This window comes from Chiloscyllium punctatum, chromosome 23, assembly GCF_047496795.1.
Source record: "Chiloscyllium punctatum isolate Juve2018m chromosome 23, sChiPun1.3, whole genome shotgun sequence".
Lineage (NCBI taxonomy): Eukaryota > Metazoa > Chordata > Chondrichthyes > Orectolobiformes > Hemiscylliidae > Chiloscyllium > Chiloscyllium punctatum.
In genome coordinates this window covers 57,139,093-57,161,281 of record NC_092761.1, presented here as the reverse complement: position 1 = coordinate 57,161,281, position 22,189 = coordinate 57,139,093, and the positions used below count along the sequence as shown (strand labels likewise).

Here is a 22,189-nt window from a genome sequence, read left to right as displayed (position 1 = left end):
CAGTGTATGCATTAGTATATTGTATATAAATATATGGAAATGCAGTACATTATCGATTTGTAAACCAGGAGTACAAAATTATTTTACCATTGACTGTCAGGCTGACTTCCCTCTCCCCAGCACCAACTCGTGGAACAACAGCCCTACACACGTACTTCCCAGCATCCTCCTGGGCCACAGCCTTTAGAGTCATGATGTTGTCATTGCTGAGAACCTAAAGGAAGCAGAGAGGTCAGAGTTCAACAGCATCAACATTGCAAAGTGTAGGTGGGTAAATAAATTGTGAAAACAATCAGTGGCAATACAGACTTGGGAGAGTGTAGTGTAAAGGGTTAACTGTACCTGTAGTCTAGCAACAGCTGCTGAACATGTACATAAGGAATTGATCACATGTGATTGGGACCTGTGCAAGGAGGCAAAAGTGAATCTCTGCTGTATCAGGCTTCTGTGTATAGTTTATAGTTATTAAAGGTTGCACAACCAAAACTTAATACCTTGTCTGTTCAAGCTTCTAGTTACATTTCTACACAAGGTATTTGTTGTACTACAGGACAGTGGAAGCACCAGCAGTAACTCTCCATTATCCTGTCTGGGATATTTCCTGATGAATAAGGTGAGACTGAGAGCCCTGTGTTAAAGTTAAAACTAGAAAATGCATGAGAGACGAAGAAAAGGAAATCTGAGAAGTCATGACAGTCATGTTAATGATAGTAGTTTAATGAATAATCACTTGTCAGGGATTGATTAACTCCAAGGATTAATTTATTTAAACAGTAACTGGAAGATTTGAATTATAAGGAGAAGTTAGGTAGGTTGGGACATTTTTCCCTGGAGGGTAGGAGATTGAGCAGTGACTTTATAAAAGTGTATAAATTCATGAGGGGCATAGGTAAGGGGAATAGCAAAGGTCTTTTCCCTAGGGTGGAGGAGTTCAAACCTAGGGGGAGATTTTTAAGGTGAGAGAAGAAAGATTTAAAAGGGACGTTACGGGCAACTTTTTCATTCAGAGGGCAGTGCATATATATGGAACCAGCTGCCGCAGAGTGGTGGAGGCAATTACAACATTTAAAAAGCATCTGGATGGGTTTATGAATAGGAAGGGTTTAGTGAGATATGGGCAAAATGCTGGTAAATGAGACCAGGTCAGATTGGGATGCCTAGTTGGAGTGGATAAGTTGGACTGAAGGGTCTGTTTCCATGTTATAGGACTCTGTGACATTCTAAGTTATGAAGTAGACATTACAGCAAAATGAAAACAAATTGCTGGTGAAACTCAGCAGGTCTGGCATGATAGGTGGGGAAAAAGATAGAGTTAATGTTTCAAATTTATTGACTCCTCATCAGAATTTCCTTTCTAAAAAAAAGATAGATTTTTCCAGTTCAGAACGAGAAACAGAAGCACAGTGATGATGTCACCAATGTACTGGAGAAAGAGTTGTGTGCGGGGGGCTGAGAACATTTGGAACAAGGAATGTTCTACATACTCCACCAAGACACAGGCATAACCGGGCCCATACAGGTACCCATGACCACATCTGTGAGCTGAAAAAAGTGAGAGTTTTGAGAAGATTTGTAGATCAGGTTGACGTTCAGAATGTAGGTTTGCTTGCTGAGCTGGAAGGTTCATTTTCAGACGTTTCATCACCATACTAGGAAACATCTTCAGTGAGCCTTCGGACGAAGCACTGCTGATGATTCCTGCTTTCTATTTATATATTTGGGTTTCTTTGTGTTGGTGATGACATTTCCTGTGGTGATGCCATTTCCTATGATGATGTCATTTCCTATTATTTTTCTCAGGGGGTGGTAAATCGGGTCCAAGGTATTGTGTTTGTTAATAAAGTTCCGGTTGGAATGCCATACTTCTGGGCATTCTTGTGCGTGTCTCTGTTTGGCTTGTCCGAGGATGAATGTGTTGTCCCTGTCGAAGTGGTGTCCTTCCTCACCTGTATGTAAGGATACTAGTGACATGTAGGTCATGTCTTTTGTGGCTAGTTGATGCTCATGCATCCTGATGGCTAGTTTTCTGCCTGTTTGTCCAATGTGGTGTTTGTTACAGTCCTTGCACGGTATTTTGTCAATGACATTAGTTTTGCTTGTTGTCTGGGAGAGGATCTTTCAAGTTCATTAGCTGCTGTTTAGTGTGTTAGTGGGTTTGTGGGCTACCATGTTGTGAAGGTGTTTGAATAGTCTGGCAGTCATTTCTGAGATGTCTTTGATGTAGGGATGAGTGGCTAGCATTTTTGGATGTGTTTTGTCTGCTTGTTTGGGTTTGTTGTTGAGAAGTCTGTAGACTGTGCTCATTGGGTATCCGTTCATTTTGCATATACTGTATAGATAATTTTCCTCTGCTCTGCGTAGTTCCTCTGTGCTGCAATGTGTGGTGGCTCGTTGAAATAATGTTCTAATGAGCTACGTTTGTGGATATTGAAGTGATTGCTTCTGTTGTTCAGTATTTGGTCTGTATGTGTTGTTTTCCTGTAGATGCTAGTTTTGATGGGGAACTTTCCAATAGGGAACATTCAAACCAGCGTCCACAGGAAAACAACAAACATGGGCCAAATACTAACTACAGAAGCAATCATCCCAACATCCACAAATGAAGCTGCATCTGAACATTATTCCAATGATCCATCATACACAGCAGCACAAAGAAACTATGCAGAGCAGAGGAAAATCACCTATACAATGCATTCAAAAAGAACGGGTACCCAATGAACACAGTCTGCAGATTTCTTAGCAACAAACCCAGACAAAACGTGTCCAGCAACCCTAGCCACTCTCCCCTATGTCAAAGATATCTTAGAAATGACTGCCAGACTACTCAGACCTCTTGGCATCCTGGTAGCCCACAAACCCACCAACACACTAAAACAGCAGCTAATGAACTTGAAAGACAGACAACAAGCAAAACTAACGTCGTTTACAAAATGCCGTGCAAGGACTGTAACAAAAAGAGAAAATGCTGGAAAATCTCAGCAGGTCTAGCAGCATCTGTAAGGAGAGAAAAGAGCTGACGTTTCGAGTCTAACTGACCCTTTGTCAAAGCTTTCCAACAGTGGTCCTTTTCATCTTTGACAAAGGGTCAGTTAGACTTGAAACATCAGCTCTTTTCTCTCCTTACAGATGCTGCCAGACCTGCTGAGATTTTCCAGCATTTTCTCTTTTGGTTTCAGATTCCAGTGTCTGCAGTAATTTGCTTTTATTAAAGACTGTAACAAACACTACATTGAACAAACAGGCAGAAAACTAGCCACCAGGATACATGAACATCAACTAGCCACAAAACAACATGACCCTCTCTCATTAGTATCCTTACACACAGATGAGGAAGGACACCACTTCAACAGAGACAACACATCCATTCTATGACAAGCCAAACAGAGACACGCATGAGAATTCTGAGAAGCATGGCATTCCAACTGGAAATCTATCAACAAGCACATCGAGTTAGACCCGATTTACCGTCCACTGAGTAATAACAGGAAATGACATCACCAACCCAAAGAAACCCAAACATATAAGTAGAAAGCAGGAATCATCAGCAGTGCTTCATCCGGAGGCTCACTGAAGATGTTACCTAATATGTGACGGAATGTCTGAAAATGAACCTTCCAGCTCAATGAGCAAAACTACATCCACAAAGTGAGAGGAGTTAAAGGAGAAATTGTTCAGGGTGAGAACAAACCCAACCAGGCAGAGGATAGTTCAGGCCTTCTTTCCAAGAAGAAATGAGGAGTCCTGAGACCATCCTGATGGGGGATAGATGTAAAGGGATTACACATCAAAGATGAAAAGGACCACTGTTGGAAACCATGAACTGGAGATTTTGGAACTGATGTAAAGCGTCAGAAGAATCACAGATGTAAGTGGGAGGGACTGGGCAAAAGGAGAAAAATTGAGTCGAGGTAGGAAGAAATAGGTTTCATGGGATAGGAACAGGTAGAAACATCAACTAGCCACAAAACAACATGACCCTCTCTCATTAGTATCCTTACACACAGATGAGGAAGGACACCACTTCGACAGAGACAACACATCCATTCTATGACAAGCCAAACAGAGACACGCACGAGAATTCTGAGAAGCATGGCATTCCAACTGGAAATCTATCAACAAGCACATCGAGTTAGACCCAATTTACCACCCACTGCCAGGGCAGTCCTGTATGTGTATTTTGAGAAGATTGTGGATGTGGTCTGTACTGGATTGGAGGACTGGACTGGGAGGCTATTACAAAGAGATCCACAGATGAGATGAAGTTGATAACAGTCATGTACTGATGGCCTGATGCTCAATAGTAGTGCTATGGTTCAGGGTCAGCAGGAGTAGCTGCTCAACCTCTACAATATAGGGGTCAGTACGTTAGTCAGCAACAGCACTACCCTGGTTGACAAGCTTGATTACTTGGAATGAGGGCCAGTTGCATCTCATTGAGTATGAGATCCCTGATTGGGTTTGACAATCTGGGCCACTCAGGGAGCTGTGACTGACAGATATAAACAGGAGTGTTCGGGTTCTGCTCACTTTAGGGGTTGGCTCTGAGCTAGCTGGTCAGTGTCCATGTACTCAGCATATGTAAATAAAGGGTGACTTGGTGATGTGATACTGGCTTCAGTGAAGTTAGGATTCAATCTGAGAGCACGCAGTGTAATCAGTTTGAAGGGAGATGGTTCACATAGGTGAGGTGATTCGCAGAGAAATTAAGCTGAACAATGTCAAGTTGATACTTTTGATAAACAGGTCAATTGTGGGTAAGAGGCTAGAGGGAGGGGTCCAGGTAGAAGGAGAGTGTTAGAGGCTGGTGAAGGCATCTGTGGGATGGGGAGAGGACACCTTTCCAAAGAAATGGGTGCAGAGAAATAAAATTAAGACCTTCTCTGAGTACGGAATGTTCAGCATCAGAGAGCAGAAGGTTAGAAGGAATAGTAAAAACAAGAGGTGGGTTATGAAAAAGGATCGAGGCAGAAGGAAGGGATACAGCAAGAGGTTCCAGGATGATGTAGGTTATCTTGGAATTGTTGCAGCTTGTGTCCCTTAATGCCTGAAAGGAATAGATAAAGTTATTTGCTACAATCTTAAACAAGCTGGAGAATGAAGTGGAACTTGGGGCAGGACATCTATGAGAACGCGTGAGGCGGGTGCTGGTGGAGAGAGGGGTCGAGAGTGTGTATATGGCGATGTACAGCAGAGTATTGTTCTCAGGATGTGGCGACAAAGCTGAGTTCTGATGAAGAGTCACCAGATTCGAAACATTAGATTAGATTAGATTACTTATAGTGTGGAAACAGGCCCTTCAGCCCAACATGTCCACACCGACCCTCTGAAGACCCATTCCCCTACATTTACCCCTTCACCTAACACTACGGGCAATTTAGCATGGCCAATTCACCTAACCTGCACATCTTTGTGACTGTGGGAGGAAACCGGAGCACCCAGAGGAAACCCATACAGACAAGGGGAGAATGTGCAAACTCCACACAGACAGTTGCCCGAGGTGGGAATTGAACCCGGGTCCCTGGTGCTGTGAGGCAGCAGTGCTAACCACTGTGCCAACGTGCCACCCTGCTTTTTTTCCTACTGATTATGCCAAACCTGCTAATTTTTGCCAGCAATTTCTGTTATTGTTTTAGATTTTCAGTACTCAGAATTCTTTATTTTACTTTACAAACTAACTTATTTGGGTGTGTGCAGCTTGCAACCCACAATGGACTAATTGTCACACAGAATTTTAACATTGTGTACCCATAGCATATGATTTCCTGCAAGGTGAACAGTCTTAAAGGCCAAGTAGCAACATCCTCCAATAATCCAAAAAGAAGCTTAACTATTTACTTAACTTCCACATGATGTGGGAGCTGATGGACCCCATTGTGGTTCCCACTGACCATGTCTGTAGTAAACATTGGTTGCTGGAAGAATTCCAGCTCAGAGTTGATGAGCTGGACTCTGAGCGTCAAACATTGTGACACATCAGGGATAGGGAGAGTTACCTGGATGCTGTGTTTCAGGAGACAGTCACACTCCTTAGACTAATTAACCCAAATTCGGCCAGTGATCAGGGACAGGAGAGTGTGGTTGTGAGTGAAGCAGGATCCCGGAGACAGAGTTGTAGGAGGCTCAGCTACTTAGCTTGTCCAACCGGTTCAAGAATGGATGGAAATGGGGACTGCAGGGTGGATGAGCTGATTGACTGCAGCACTTGCAGGGAGCCATTCAAGTGGGGGGAGGGAAGAGAAATGTTATAATTGGGGATAGTATAGTTGGAAGCAGAGTCACTGCTTTCTGTGGCCAGGATTGTTAGTCCTGAAGGTTGTGCTGCCTGCCTGGTGCTAGGGTTTGGGATGTCTCATCTGGGCTGTAGAGGAACTGGAGTGGCAAGGTAAAGATCCAGTGGTCATGGTCATGACATAGATAAAACTAGGGCAGAGGTTCTGCTAAGGGAGCATGAACAACTCATAAGGGACCGGTCCTAATGAATCACATAACGGGGATTGTAGACACGGCTTTAAACTAATAAAGGGTGAGAGGGTTCAGTTATAGGGAAAATTAGAGAACCCAAATTAAAGGAGGAGGTAAGAGTACAGAACTCAGGAGAGGTTATTAAAATCTCCAGCACAGACACAAATAAGACAGTTTATGGAAAGGGTTAACAATCAAACCTCAAGCACACTGGACGAATGAATGACAATGAGAAGGTGGATGGTTAATGCAGGACTGAATGTGTTATATCTGGATGCATGCAGTATAAGGAATAACATAAATAAGTTTGTGGCACAGAGTGAAATTGGCAGGTATGATGTGAGACATCACAGAGACATCACTGGATTGGATTTAAATTGAATTTATTGCCACATGTACAAAGACACAATGAAAAGCTTTGTCTTGCAAGCAATACAGGCAGGTCACAGAGTTAAGTAGTATAGATAAGTAAATAATAGGTAAATAGTGGCAAAAACAAAAACACAGGTACAGGCGAATGTTAAGAGTTGTGAGTTCATTCAGTATTCTAACACAGCAGGGTAGAAACTGTTTCAAAACCTGATGGTGCGTGTGTTCAGGCTTCTGCACTTTCTCCCTGATGGTAGCGGTTGTCGAAAAACATTGCCAGGGTGGGATGGATCTTTGAGAATGTTGGCGGCCTTTCCTTGACAGTGGGCCTGGTAGATGGATTCTATAGATGGGAGGTTGGCCTTTGTGATTGTCCGGGCCGAGTTCACCACTCTCTGTAACTGTCTCTGATCTTGAATGGTACAGTTGCCATTCCAGGTAGTGATGTATCCAGATAGAATGCTCTTGATGGTACACCTATAAAAGTTGGTAAGGGTGTTCGCCTCAAGGACATACATTCTATCAAAAAGATAGGCAGGTGGGTAGAGGGGGTGAGGTTGCCTTATTAGTAAGTAATGAAATTAAATCAATAGTAAGAAATGAAGTAGGGTCAGATGGTGTAGAATATGTGTGGGTAGAATTGAGGAACCGCAAGGGTAAAAGAACCATTGTTAGAGTTATGTATAGGCCTCCAAACAATAGTCAGGAGCTGGAGCACAAGATATACCAGGAGATAGAAAAGGTGTGTAGGAAAGTCAAAATTACTGTGATCGTGGGGGATTTCAATATGCAGGTGGACTGGGAAAATCAGTTTGGTAGTGGAGTGCAAGAAAAGGAATTGTGGAATGTGTATGAGATGGCTTTTTGGAGCGGATTGTGATGGAGCCCATGAGGGAACAGGCAATACTGGATTTAGTGGTGTGCAATAAGGTAGGCTTGATAAGGGAGCTTAAGGTGAAAGGAGGGAGTGATCATAATATGATTGAATTAACTGCAATTTAAGAGGAAGAAGATAGAATCAGAGGTAATGGTATTACAGCTAAATAAAGGCAACTACAGAGTCATGAGGGAGGAGCTGGGTAGAATTGACTGGGAGAGGATCCTAGCAGGAAAGACAGTAGAACAGCAATGGCAAGAGTTTCTGGGAGTGATTCAGGAGACACAGCAGAATTCATTCTGAGGAAAAAGAAGCATGGTACAGGGAGGATGCGGCAATCACGGCTGACTAGGGAAGTCTGGGATAGCATAAAAGCAAAAGAAAAAGCATATAATGTGGCCAAATGCAGTGGGAAACCAGAGGATTGGGAAGCTTACAAAGATAAACAGAGGGCAACAAAAATAGAAGTAAGGACTAAATATGAGTGTAGGCTAGCCAGTAATATAAAGGAAGACCTTGAGAGTTTCTTTAGATATATAAAGGGCAAAAGGTAGGCAAAATGTGGACATTGTGCCACTTGAAAATGATGCTGGAGAGATAGTAGTGGGGAACAAGGAAATGGGTGAGGAATATCCCAAAGATTCACATGAGTGAGGGAGCAGAGCTGAGTATGGTGGCCGTCACCATAGAGAAAGTGCTAGAAAAACTGAATGGCCTGAAGGTGGATAAATAACCTGGACCAGATGGACTTGGACTCCAGAGTTCTAAGGGATTAGCTGAAGAGATAGTGGAGGCGTTAGTGGTGATCTTTGAGGAATCGTCAGGATCAGGAAGAGGACTGGAAAATCGCTAACTTGACAACCCTTTAAAAGGGAGTAAGGCAAAATACAGAAAATTACAGACTGATCAGCCTAAATCCTGGAGTAAGATAAGGGCCCATGATGTTCGAGGCAAGGTGCTAGCATGGATAGAAGTTTGGCTGTCTGACAGAAAACAGAGAGTGGGGATAAACGGATCCTTGGGCGGCACGGTGGCACAGTGGTTAGCACTGCTGCCTCACAGCGCCAGAGACCTGGGTTCATATCCCGCCTCAGGCGACTAACTGTGTGGAGTTTACACGTTCTCTGCGTGGGTTTCCTCCGGGTGCTCCGGTTTCCTCCCACAGTCCAAAGATGTGCAGGTCAGGTGAATTGACCATGCTAAATTGCCCGTAGTGTTAGGTAAGGGGTCGATGTAGATGTAGGGGTATGGGTGGGTATGCTTCGGCGGGGCGGTGTGGACTTGTTGGGCCGAAGGGCCTGTTTCCACACTGTAAGTAATCTAATCTAATCTAATCTTCTCAGGATGGCAGCCAGTGACAAGTGGTATTCGGCAAGGATCAGTGTTGGGACTACAACTTTTACTTTATGCTTTAACGATCTAGGTGAAGGAACCAAGAGCATTCTTGCTAAGTTTGCAGATGATACTAAGATAGGTAGATGGACAGGTAGCATTGAGGAGGCGGGGAGGCTGCAGAAGGATTGATAGATTAGGAGAGTGAGCAAAGAAGTGGCAGATGGAGTACAACATGGGAAACTGTGACGTCATGCACTTTGGTCAGAAGAATAGAGGCATGAACTGTTTTCTAAATAGGGAGAACATTCAGAAGTCTGAAGTGCAAAGAGACTTGGGAGTTCTAGTCCAGGATTCTGTCATGGTAAACTTGTAGACTGAATCAGTAGTTAGGAAGGCAAATGCAATGTTGACATTTAGTCATAGATGTACAGCGTGGAGACAGACCCTTTGGTCCAACCTGTCCACGCCGACCAGATATCCCAACCCAATTCTAGTCCCACCTGCCAGCACCTGGCCCATATCCCTCCAAACCGTTCCTATTCATATACCCATCCAAATGTCTCTTAAATGTTCCAATTGTACCAGCCTCCACCACATTCTCTGGCAGCTCATTCCATACATGTACCATCCTCTGCGGGAAAAGATTTTGTCTATTTATTCTATCCATGCCTGTCATAATATTATAAACCTCTATAAGGTCACTCCGACGCTCCAGGGAAAACAGCCCCAGCCTGTTCACCCACTCCCTATAGCTCAAATCCTCCAACCCTGGCAACATCATTGTAAATCTCTTTTGAAACCTTTCAAGTTTCACAACATCTTTCCGATAGGAAAGAGACCAGAATTGCACACAGTATTCCAACAGTGGCCTAACCAATGTCCTGTACAGCCGCAACAAGACCTCCTGTACTCAATACTCTGACCAATAAAGGAAAGCATACCAAATGCCTTCTTCACTATCCTATCTACCTGTGACTTCACTTTCAAGGAGCTATGGACCTGCACTCCAAGGTCTCTTCATTCAGCAAAAATCCCTATGACCTTACCATTAAGTGTATAAGTCCTGCTAAGATTTGTTTTCCCAAAATGCAGCACCTCGCATTTATCTGAATTCAACTCCATGTGCCACTTCTCAGCCCATTGGCCCATCTGGTCCAGATCCTGTTGTAGTCTGAGGTAACCCTCTTCGCTGTCCACTATACCTACAGCCATGTTTGCTCTAGATTAACTACTGACTGATCAATCTTCAAAACTATTTTAAGTGATTGAAATCTTCATCTGCTTAGTGCCTTTAGAGTTTCCAGTTCATTTTGAAGCTCCTTGTTTTACAGCATGGATTCTTCTAACTCTTATCAATTTTTAGTTTTTGTTGATCTAGGATTTTCTCTCCTTCACATTCTGCTCTGACAAGTGTTCAGCATTTTCAATGTTTTTTTCTCTTTTTTTTGCTTTTAATGAAGTGTTCCACTTCTACTTGCAACTTCACTTATCTCTGGGTCCTGCTTAAGTTTTTCACTGGAACATCATTGCTGGCATTTATTGCTAAAAGGACTGTTTCATGAGTGATTTGCAGTTCCTTAATGTGTGCACTGTGCATATCAATGTGTTTTTGCAGGTCTGTCAGTTTTTCTGGCATTACTTTGAGCTCAAGCCAATGTTTCTGTAGCTGCTTATGCCGAGCTTGATATCTTTCACATGCAAGTTGTTCCAGACCTTGCTATTCTCCTTCAGCTTTTTCCTCTTGATCTTTTGTTTTATTTCCCACAGCGCAGAATTGAGTTTTCCCTCCATTACTACAGAAGAAAGTGTTCTGCAAATATTTAGTTCTGCAGATGTTTATTGAATAATCTGCTGTAGTTTTCGATATGCCTCTGATGTTTGACTGATTCCATAAGTTGTGACTAATGCAAGGTCACAACGTGCTTATGTATCTGCAATTTTTGGTCCATCAATTTCATTGATATAGCACGTGTGCGACATCCAGGCAGATTGATGGTACTTGCACTTCAGCCCTTTTGGTCCAGCTCATAGAACTGTTGAACTGTTGTGTTTTACATTAGTTTTACATTAGTAGGTTTCATCATGGCTTCCCTTATTTGCACATGGATTTTTTTTTTAGAATTTACAGTGATGGTAAATTGATACTTGTTCTGTGTCAATGTTAGCCAATGATAAATCTTCACCAATTTTCTGAGGCAGACAATTTGAATTTCTGTAAACACTTTGGATGGTGTGATGGTATTGATTTATTTCCACTAGATTGACAGTGTGAAATGTGTTTATCACTCTTTATCTTGTTGTGACCATCACCAGATTCTGATTTGTTGATCATTTCAGGATTACATATCTGATGGGATACCAGATGGTCTTTATTGCAGCATTAAAGATACTCCTCGTGTATGGTCTGCTTGGTCAATGCACGGCTGTTTGTGGTTTCTTTGCTCTTTGCTCCAGAGTCAATGGTCTTTTCTGCTACATTGCAAATTCATTGAAAGTTGGGCATTTTCTTTATGTATACAGAAGGCAAAACCTTTCACATGTCTCGCATTGTTTTAGTATTCTAGTAATTGTGTCCACTGTTGGGTTTGTACTTAGGACCTGTAAGTTTTGTTGAGCTGAGAGCATTGTTTTGTATTTATGTGTGCCCATCAGTAGCTTTTCAATGCCTTAAGTCTTTGATTTTTTTTGGAAAATTGTTCTGTTATGCTTCCAGGGGGGTGGATGCATTGAGCAAGTAAACAATTCTGTTGGCTCGCCATCAGAAAAAATCAGGTGATGAACTATTTTCTTTGCACCTGCTCATGAAATGCACTATGTTTTATGTAGTTTTCTGTCTCAATAGCATGTATTCTAATTCATGGATACAGAAGTTTAATCTGACTCTGAATTGGTCTTCTAGTCTTTTGGGGATCTTTTGGCTCTTCAGCTGTAGTCTTCTTGTGTTATGTCTGTGGAGACCAAGACTCCCAATGACTAAGCAAATCTTAAGGGCTTGCCTTTCTGCACTTGGGTACACCAAATACAGAAACCAAGTTCTGAATACTGTTAATCATTTTCATCCAAGGCATGGAGGGATTTTCTTATGAGAACAGTTTCTCAAGGTTGGGCCTGTGCTCAATGGAATTTAGATGAATGTGTGGCAACTTTATTGAAAGATAAAAGATTCTAAATGGACCTGACAGGGTAGCTGTCGAGAGGTTGTTTTCACTTTGTGGAAGGGTCTTGGACCAGAAGCACCAATTGCAGAACAAGACAGAGATTAGGAGTATTAGGGCGCAATTTGGGAATCCTATGAGTTAACCTGTAAATTCACATGAAATTACAGCTGGGAATAGAATGAGGAAGAAATTTTTGAGTTAACTTCATAGGTAATAATCATATAAATAATTTAATATTCATTTTTCATTTATCCTTATTCAAGAAAGGTTTAAAAAATCAAATTACTTAAATTGCATAAACATGTTGATACATCAGAGAAATTTTTGTGAATGTGCAATGTGCCTGATTCAGCATTAACCCTGACACTTTATTTGGAATGGAGTGTGAGGGTGATGCTGTACAACACCGAGAAAGACAAAGCAATGATGTTACTCAAGTATAAGAATGAAACATAACCCTTGGAGTGGAGTCAAGCTAGTACAATGGAAGAGAGGGTGTGGTGAGACCAGAAGTAACAGGTGTCTTATCATTTCTGGAAATGTAAAAATCAATGTGTTTGTCTAAAACAGACCATTTCAAAATTTGAGTAATGTACTGTCTATGTAACTTCCAATGTATAAATATCTGATGAATTCTCTTAAAGTGCTATCTTGGAATCTTTTCTGACATGGATTTTCCCAACATTGGCCCAGTAACTGATCATTGACCTACGCCTCGAGGCTCTTAAGATTATTTTGTAAAATAATCGAGCACAAGGAGGATTTTCTTCACTCAGAGAGTAGTGAATCTGTGAAATTCTTTATGCAAATAGCTGTAGAGATTGCTTTTAAGTATACTAAAGGTTGACATAAAATTTTTTAATCTGTAAAGAAATTCAGGATTAAGGGGTAAAGTAGGAAAGTGAAATTGAGGGTTATTAGATCAACTATGATCTCAATGAATGTTGGAACACATTTGATGGACTGTTATGGTCTGTGGTCTTACATATATTTCTGTTAGAAGGGCTAATATATCCCAATTTAAATTAGGAATATTGTGGACATTCTAACAATATATCTTTAACCTTCCCTTACTTAGTATTGATCCATCACACACACCGATCACTTGCCTCTAAAGGCGAGTTAACTTGGCCTTAACAAAAGGATTTGTCTGCTCACCAGCAAACCATATTTTCAATACCCTCCTACCCTGTAACAAACAAAGATATCAAGGGTTTTCTCATGCACTTTAGCATGACGTAAGACTGTTGACTATGTATTTGACCTGCAGATTAACTTGCTTGATAGTTCAAACAAGATAGGCCTCATCAGCATTCTCAAGCCTTGGCTCAACTGGATTGCCTGGCATTCGTGACCTACTCTGTTCTCATTTTGAACAACATCTCCTTCAATTCCATTCATTTCTTCCAAATTATAGGTGTTGCAAGGAACAGTCATTGGCCACAGTTATGCCCTGCCTTTGTGTGCGATACATGAAACACAGGAGAAAGTGAGGACTGCAGATGCTGGAGATCAGAGTCAAAACGTGTGGTGCTGGAAAAGCACAGTCAGTCAGGCAGCATCCGAGGAGCAAGAGGGTCGACGTTTTGAGCATGAATAGCTTATGTTCAAAACATCGACTATCCTGCTCCTCAGATGCTGCCTGACTGGCTGTGCTTTTCTAACACCACAGTTTTTGATACATGCAACATTCCTTTTTCAACCACTGTTCAAGAAGCCACATTATTAAAAATGGTCTAATAATCAATCATTCATCAGGGAGTGATTAATTGATTGGGTCAGGTTATTTAAAACAAAAAAACATATTACAGGTTGCAAAGTGGACATTGCAAAAAAGTGTCCCAATTTCTGTATGTGCAGTTTGCAGATTCACAGCAGATAACCTACCAGGCAAATTCACAACACTGTATATATGCACACAGCAGCCAGTCTATATTTGGTCTACCCAGTGTAATGGAGACCCTATTGTAAGCTGTGAATACAAATAACTAATTTGGAAGAAGTACAAATAAGGAGTTTTTGGGGCTTTGAACATCTTGTTACATCTACTTCTACTAATGGTGCAGTAGATGTAACCTTTGCGGTTCTGGGAATGGACAAGGATATCGCAGAAGGAATGATCACTATGGGATACCGACACAAGCCTGGATGGAAATATGTGTTTGGTGACAGCATTAAACTAAAGATGGTTGAAATGGCAGAAGATGATCCACTCAATGCTGAAGTTGAAGCATTGAAAGGTGAGGTCAAAGGAAACTCTTATCATGTTTCTGGAAGGAAAGTGCAGCTGCAAAAAATTGTGTCATTAGAACATGCGCAATGGAGATGGAGAAATCAGGAGAATAGGATGGAATCCTTATGGGAAGCAGAGTGTGTGGAAGTCTAGTTAAGGTAACTGTGGGAGTCAGTGAGTTTGGATTGAATATTACTGAATACCTATCCAAGAAGACAGAGAAATCAAGGAAGGGAAGAGGTGAATTAGAGGTGGACTGTGTGAAAGTCAGAGAGTGTTGAAATTGAAAAAGTTAATAAATTTTACCAGTTCTGGGCAGGAGCAGGGTATAGCATTGATACACTCATCAACATTTCATAAAAGAGATATGCATAGCTGAATAGGACTGGAAAAAGGAATGTTGCATGTATCCCAAACAGAGGCAGGGTATAACTGGGGCCCATGTGATTGCTATTGCACCATCTGAAATTTGGAGGAAGTGAAGAGTTAGAAGAGATGTTTCCAAAATGAAAACAGAGTAGACTACAAATGCCAGGCGTCAAGGTTTAATCAGGACTTCAGAATAAAGATTTCAATCACAAATATCCAACTTAAAAGAAAAAAATGGTGAAAGAAAGACCACAAACAATGAATGAGAAGAATGAATTTCTCACAAGTGTCTTATCGCAGAGAGCCCCTGGTTTCACTAGATTAAGGAGAAGTTTGTATTGCAAGTGGCTCGATGCAGAATAAATCAACAGGTCAACCAGGCACTGTGATGTTCCCATGTACTGGCTAGTATCAATCCCTATACTCACCACCCCAGAGCCTCGTTTCATCCATACAATAGTGAGAGATGGATTTCCAGTCCAGGCACAGTTAAAGATAGCACTTGAACCCAGGTCCACAGAAAGAGACTGAGGCTCAGATGTCAGCCGGGGACCAACTGCACAGAGAAAATGGAGAGGAAAGATGAGTGGAAATGAAACATGTTCAGTTAAGCTTGAGCAGCATCCCCAAAACAACTTGGTATTCATATCATTTTTAATGCAGTAACATATCATCCCAAAGTACAGTGTAATAAGATAAAATTTGACTGAAACACAAGAGGAGATATGACCCAGCTTCTTTAAAACCCAGTTATCTTTAATTTCAATTCAAAACTGCATTAAAGCAATTTGCTTGGAGTCTGTTCAAGATGAACCTTCCTCTCCATGGTGGGAGATGAGAATGGCCCTGACTGGTGGGTGCAAATCGCAATTTGTGCTTTTGATGGTTTACCATCACAACCACTGTGCTCCACGCCAAACCACTGGCAATGGCTCAACAGTGTGATGTTACAATGAGTGTGACGTGTACACATAATGCCCAGATATCAAGGAGCTAGTGTCTCATCAAATATCTTCAATTTGGGCAGACAGTGGTGCAATGGTAATCTTACTGGACTAGTAACCCAGAACCCCAGGCCTTAGCCCACTATGGCAAACAGATAAATTTGAATTCCGTCAAAATCTGGACAAATGACTGGTGACTATCTAATCACTTTTGATTGTCATAAAAAAAAGGTGGTACTTTAGGAAGAAAATCTGCCATTTTTAACTGCTGGTCGACATGTAACTCCAGATATACAATAAGGTGGTTGACTCTTAATTGCCTCTTGGGCATTAAGTATCGGCAAAAATGCTGGTCTAACTGGCAGCACCCACATCAATCAACAAGACAAACTGGGAAATGGCTGAGCGTTGGGAGATTGGGGAATGACAAGCACAGGTTAAACATTCCTTACAATACACGTCGACAGTTCGGCTGATGTTTGTACTTCCCAATGGGTTAGACACAGCGCAAGATACAGGCTCCGTGAAGAAGGTGTAGTCCACAATTGTCTCATATGTCTCACCCAAAACTCCTCTCAGCAACTGACCACCCTTGGCCCATCTGAAACACAACAAATTTCAACATCACCAAGTGACTGAACAAACCTGAAGCATTATGAAATATCTCATGTCACACTTCCATTAAAGCAGTAGCCCTTACTAGAATAACATGATATATCCAGCTCCCTCACTGTAACAGCCTGTTATAACATGTGCCCTCACTGTTACACCCTGATAGACTCCATTCTGTCACTGCAGTACTCTCTGTTACTGATCTCTTTTAAAGACCTGAATATTATAATTATAAAATTGAAAAAAAAAGAGGGTGGTGATTCTGTGGAACGCATTGCCGCAGAGGACCATGGGGGTCAAGTTATTGAGTGTATTTAAGACAGAGAGATAGGCTCTTGATTGGTAAGGGTATCAAGGAATATGGGAGAAGACAGGTGATTGAGTTTGAGAAATGTGTCAGCCATGATCAAATGGTTGAGCAGACCAAAGTGGCCAAATGGCCTAATGCTGCTCCTCTATCTTATGGTCACCAATGTAACACACTCTGTCATACCCCTCACTGTAACGTTGTCTATCACATGTCCCACTGTAATACTCTGTCATATCCCTCACTATAACACTGTCACACCTGTCACTGTAACACTCCCTGTCACACACCTCACTGTAACAATCTATGCCACGCTTCTTGCTGTTACACTCTGCCACATCCCTCATGATAACAATCTGTCACATCTATCACTGTAACAGTCCCTGTCACACCCCTCACTGTAACACCCTCTGTCACATCCGTCACTGTAACACTCCCTTTCACATCCTCTCTATAACACTCTGTCACACTCATCAGTGTAACACTCCCTGTCACACGCTTTGCTGTCACACTCCGAACTTTGAGTTTGTGACCACTTATTTACAGTCTCTGTACTTTTGATGTGAATAAAATTGATTTTAGAGGACAGAGAGTTCAGAATATCCGTAATTATTTTGGCTGACAAAATAATATGAACTGAGTATACTGGTATAATATGATGAATATGTTGTGCTGAGGATAATTTAGGGCAGGTGATGGATGGGTGTTGTCTTGCAGCTCCAGAAATGGACTCATGCAGTTTGAGACAGCTCAGGAAGTTTCAAACAGTATTCTGTTGAAGAATTGCCACCTTTAATGAGGTGTTGCTTTGCAGCAGTTACAGCATGTTACCGTTCTTGTTGTGTAGATCAAGAGACTTTGAGAGACAGTCATGAGGATCTGATCATCCTTCATGGGACTGATATTTCAGAATGTTCCCAGGCTCAGTATTCCAGGCAAATAATCCTTATCATGCTGTTGTCTGAATTGATCGGTCAGGCCCTGAGGCACGCAGGAGGCTTTAATGTGTTCATCCACGTCACAAGATCACATCTCTGTCCATGTCAGCACCTTCTTAGTGATGTTTGAAGCGATTGACAGGGTCACTAATCCTGCTGGGCTCTCCTGATATCTTCAGGAGTGAAAGATTAATCTGAACTCTGCTCTAAGCAAAAGCAGAATGGGATGATTGGGACATTAAAGAAAATGCTCCTTTTCTTCCATTTTCTGTGAGCCCTTTTGCTTGAAAAATTCAAAAGGTGTGGAAATGGATGGAAAATAGTCACCTGAGTGAGCAGTGGTGGGATAGTTTGAGACCAGTGATCATATGATGCAATCTCTCTTAATTTGTTCAACCAAAGCTGGAGACTCAATTTGTCACATTCTCCATACTGAGCCCATGACACAGATACTGGAAATGGACGTCTGCAATAAGGAGGAGCAGCTGGAGAGTCAGTGAAGGGATGTGTTTCTTGGGTGTTTGTTTTACACACTTGAATATCTGTCCATAAACTGAATATAAATAGCTGAGCAGAAGAGGAATTAGGAGGGTCACAGTTCAAGGTTTTCAGCATTGATGACAGAATAGCACAGATGGAGGCCATTCAGACTGTCATGTCTGTATTGGCTATCTGAAGGAGCAAATCGCTTAATTTCAAATCGTTGAATATTCATTGTAAATTTTAACATCAAAAAGGTGGAAGTAAAGGATGTTTCATGCAAATCTGAATCTCCTACCCCTACCCCTACCAAAATAGGTATATATGGGTTGGGTGAAAGTTAGTCCTCTGTTAGTCCCCATCTCTCTTTCTCTTTCACTCTCTCTCAAATCCACACATGTCCGTGAGCAGAGGGAGTATGGATAACCAAACCAAACCACTTGCAGTTAGTTACATTTTTCATCCAGGTTATGTGCTTCAACTCCAATAAATGTCACCTTAAACCCATTTTGACCAGGATTTGGGGGCCTCACAAAACTCAGCAGGTAAAACATATCAAAACAAATGAACAAGGAGCAGGAGTAGGCCATTGAACCTCTCAAGTCTACTCTGCCATTCAATAGGATCATGGCTGATTTGATTGTAACCTCGAACCCACATTCCCAGCAACCCTGATAATCTTTCAAAATTACCAGAAGTCACCATTCATAATGTGAGTGTATTTATCACACAGATTGTGGAGCAGGAGTTTCATCCTGATCTTACTTGACTCTAATTTCTTAATCAATGATACTACACAGTGTACCCCTCTCTCCACACTATCTGCCCATCAATACTTGATCTGCAACAATAACCCTCAGCTCTATAATTTGTACTCCTCTGACCACCCTTGATGCCACAATCTCTTCGTTTTGCAATCTGTTCCCTCTTGCTGTCTTTCCCTGACATTCCACCATATGGTTTTCTGGATGGACCACATCACAATTGTTCTCTGCCGCTTTGTGCTAGCTCCTGGCTGTATACTATTGATGGCCTGGCTAACAGGCATAACCACTGGGGAGAAACAAGGAGTCACCAGCTGTTTCAAGCTTTCCTAACTAGAATTCCCCCTTCCCCCATGATTCAAACAGATTTAGTTTTATATTTTAAAAATATTGAGAGCAAGCATTCATACTGCTAGAGGGTCTCGTTTCTAAGAGCAAGATGCTGAATTTAAAAAGTGGCTACACCAGCAAATACAGCATCTTTAATGTAATTCAGCACCCAAAGATGCTTCACTGGAGCATTATAAAACCACATTTGACACTGGTAAGATATGACTTTCTGTAAGTTAGTCTACGTGCATTTACTACAAGATTTAACTTCTTATTGGGATAGATTTCTTGAAGTTTATTAACAACTAATTATGGACAAAAATATGAATCTTATCTTTACACATACAGTCCGGGTGCTGTACTTAGTTATGTTACTATTACATTATACACATAGCTGACTGGCTGCTGTTAACTGATTAAATAACTCTATAGAGGATAAGATGGAGTACGATTCTAATAGAGTCATGTAGAGTGATGTTATCTAGCTGTCCTAAAGGTATAGCACCTTTCTGAGATCTGTGCAGTAGAACAAAACAACAATGAACATAGGGAAACTTTGGAGCAGGTGACCAAGAAGGAACATCCTCAACATGAGTGGATCAGGGAGCATGTTAGGGTCAAGACAGTGGAAAGCACAGCATTTGATGAAGTATTTGAAATAAGGGATGTACAAGATGTGAAAGCAGGAGGAAAGCTGAGATCTCAATAGGATTGGAGATTAGAGAGGTAGGGAGGGGAAAAGGCCCTGGAGGGATTTGAAGACCAGACTTAAGAAGACACAAGGTAGAAGTTCAGTTCTTGGATTGATTGATTTGGATGTCATGGATACGTCAGTATGCAAATTGCAGGGGATCGCAGCAGGCTGGGAGACTGGAATTGATGTGATCCATGACCAGCCTTCTGAAACACTTCATGAATGTTGAGGTCAGAGCCATTGGGCGGTAATCATTAAGGCACATTGCATGTGCTTTCTTAAGTATGGGGATGAAGGTGGTCTTCTTGAAGCAGGTGGGGACTTTGGTTTGCAGCAGGGAGAGGTTGACGATTTCGGTGAAAACCTCCACCAGTTGGCCTGCACAGCAGGTATTCGGTCAGGCCTGTTGCTTTCCTTGGGTTGACTCCCAGGAAGACTGATCTGACATCTGCAGCAATGACCGAGGGAACAGGAGATCTCTTCTGATGCTGAAATTAAGTTCTAGATGGATTTATAACTCATTGGAATACATTTTCTGAGCATATTCTTGCAACAACTTAGACTCCTACTCCCTGGTGCCATTCAGGAAACTTGATCACAGTTTTCCAAGTGAAGAACTGCTCTTTCTTCAAGTGTGATTATGAAGACTGGTCGAATAGTGTTCTTAGCAGAACTATAAAAATGCTGCCCATATCCTAACTTGCCCCAAATACAGTCCAAAAAGTGCTGACTGACTTATGTTCGCTGCTGATCCAAAAACACCTTGATCTTTGTTCTCAAACTTGGTGTCACAAAGATCTAATTTAGCTCTGACTTTAGCCATGTTAATGAATATCTCAGTGTTATATTTTATCATTTCTCATCATTGAAATGATGTGCCCAGCTTTAGGCACCCTGGCAACAGTAGTGATGGTATCTGCTATGAACATAACTTTCCAATGATTTATACATGATTTTTAGAAACAAGTGCATCCAAGAAACAGGACAATTTAAATGATTGAGGACTAGACTCTAACAACTGGACAAAGAACAAGAAACAATCTCCACCTTTTTCAGTTACCATCATTTTGGGTGAGGTGAACTGGCAAAGTCAGATCTCACTAAGAATATCTGAGTGTCTCCCTGGATGGTTGCATCATGCTGCACTATAATTACTGTCCTCCCCCTTTTTCAGACAACTCCTCAACCTTTTGTGTCTGCCACAGTTTCTATCATCATGGTTCTGCCACCCAGATCCAACCTATGCCTTTTCCTTTCCCTCCTTTTTGACTAGATGCTAGGCTGACACTGAGTTATAGAGTTAGCTGAAACCATTTCTTCATGTTTTTATTGAACAATGAATGAAAATGCAGAATCTTTGCTGCAATGAAAGACAGTAGGACATTTATAGACACTCATTTGAACAATTAATTTTTGGCAATGATTCAATTAGCCATTCCAATTTGAAACCATCAAGCTGGAGGCCAACCAAGTCATTCCCAGAGCACCACTACGGGAATTCCTTGGTGTGGTGTTGTAGGCCCAATCACTTTCTGCTGCATCATCAATGACCTCCTCTCCATCAGAGTGGGGATGTTTGCTAGTTATTGCATTCATTTTAAAGTATTTTCAATTCTTAAGAAAGTGAAGCAATCTGTTCCCGTAGTTATTAAGACAAGACAACATCCAGGTTTGAGTTGATAAGTGACAAGCAACATTCACACTACATAAGTACCCACAATGCTCATTTCTAACAAGAGAGAATCTAACCATCTCCCTTTGACATTCTATGACATTCCCATTGTTCAATCTTGTGCTGTCAACATCCTGAGTGTTTATTCATCATAAAATGACTGGACCAGCCATCTCAATACTATGGCTGCAAAAGCTGGTCAGAAGCTGGGAATTCTGTCTTCTCCCAACTCCATACAACTTATGCACCATTTGCAAGACACAAGATTAGAGTATGATGGAACACCTTGCACACCATCAACTTGCCTGGATGATTGCCGCTCCAACAATGTTCAGGAAGCTTGATGCCATTCAGGGCACAACAGGCCACTTGACTAGCACACCATTCTCTTGCTTAAATATTCACTCCTTCCACCACTGGCACACAGTGGCAAAAATGGATACCATCTAAAGATGCACTGCAACAACTCATTGAAGTTTTTTCAAAAGCACCTTTCGACTTGTGATCTCTACAACCTAGAAGAACAGGCGCAGCAGGTGCACAAAGCTACCACCACTAGCAAACTTCCCTCCAATCCATACACCCTCCTGACTATATGTTGCTAGCTCAAGATCTTGAAACTCCTTCCTAACAAAAAATGCCGTT

General features: G+C 41.7%; 1 protein-coding gene across 2 annotated transcripts in view; it reads right to left on the bottom strand.

The window, feature by feature from the left end:
* The window catches only part of kirrel3a (kirre like nephrin family adhesion molecule 3a), a 615,794-nt gene that overhangs the window by 57,155 nt on the left and 536,450 nt on the right, over nt 1-22,189 (bottom strand). For both annotated transcript variants that reach the window (XM_072593027.1, XM_072593028.1), the window contains exons 7-9: nt 16,200-16,348; nt 15,232-15,359; nt 88-214 (exon numbers count right to left, since the gene is read on the bottom strand). In XM_072593027.1, the coding sequence (XP_072449128.1) occupies nt 88-214; nt 15,232-15,359; nt 16,200-16,348 (404 nt within the window). The remainder of the gene's footprint in view (nt 1-87; nt 215-15,231; nt 15,360-16,199; nt 16,349-22,189) is intronic.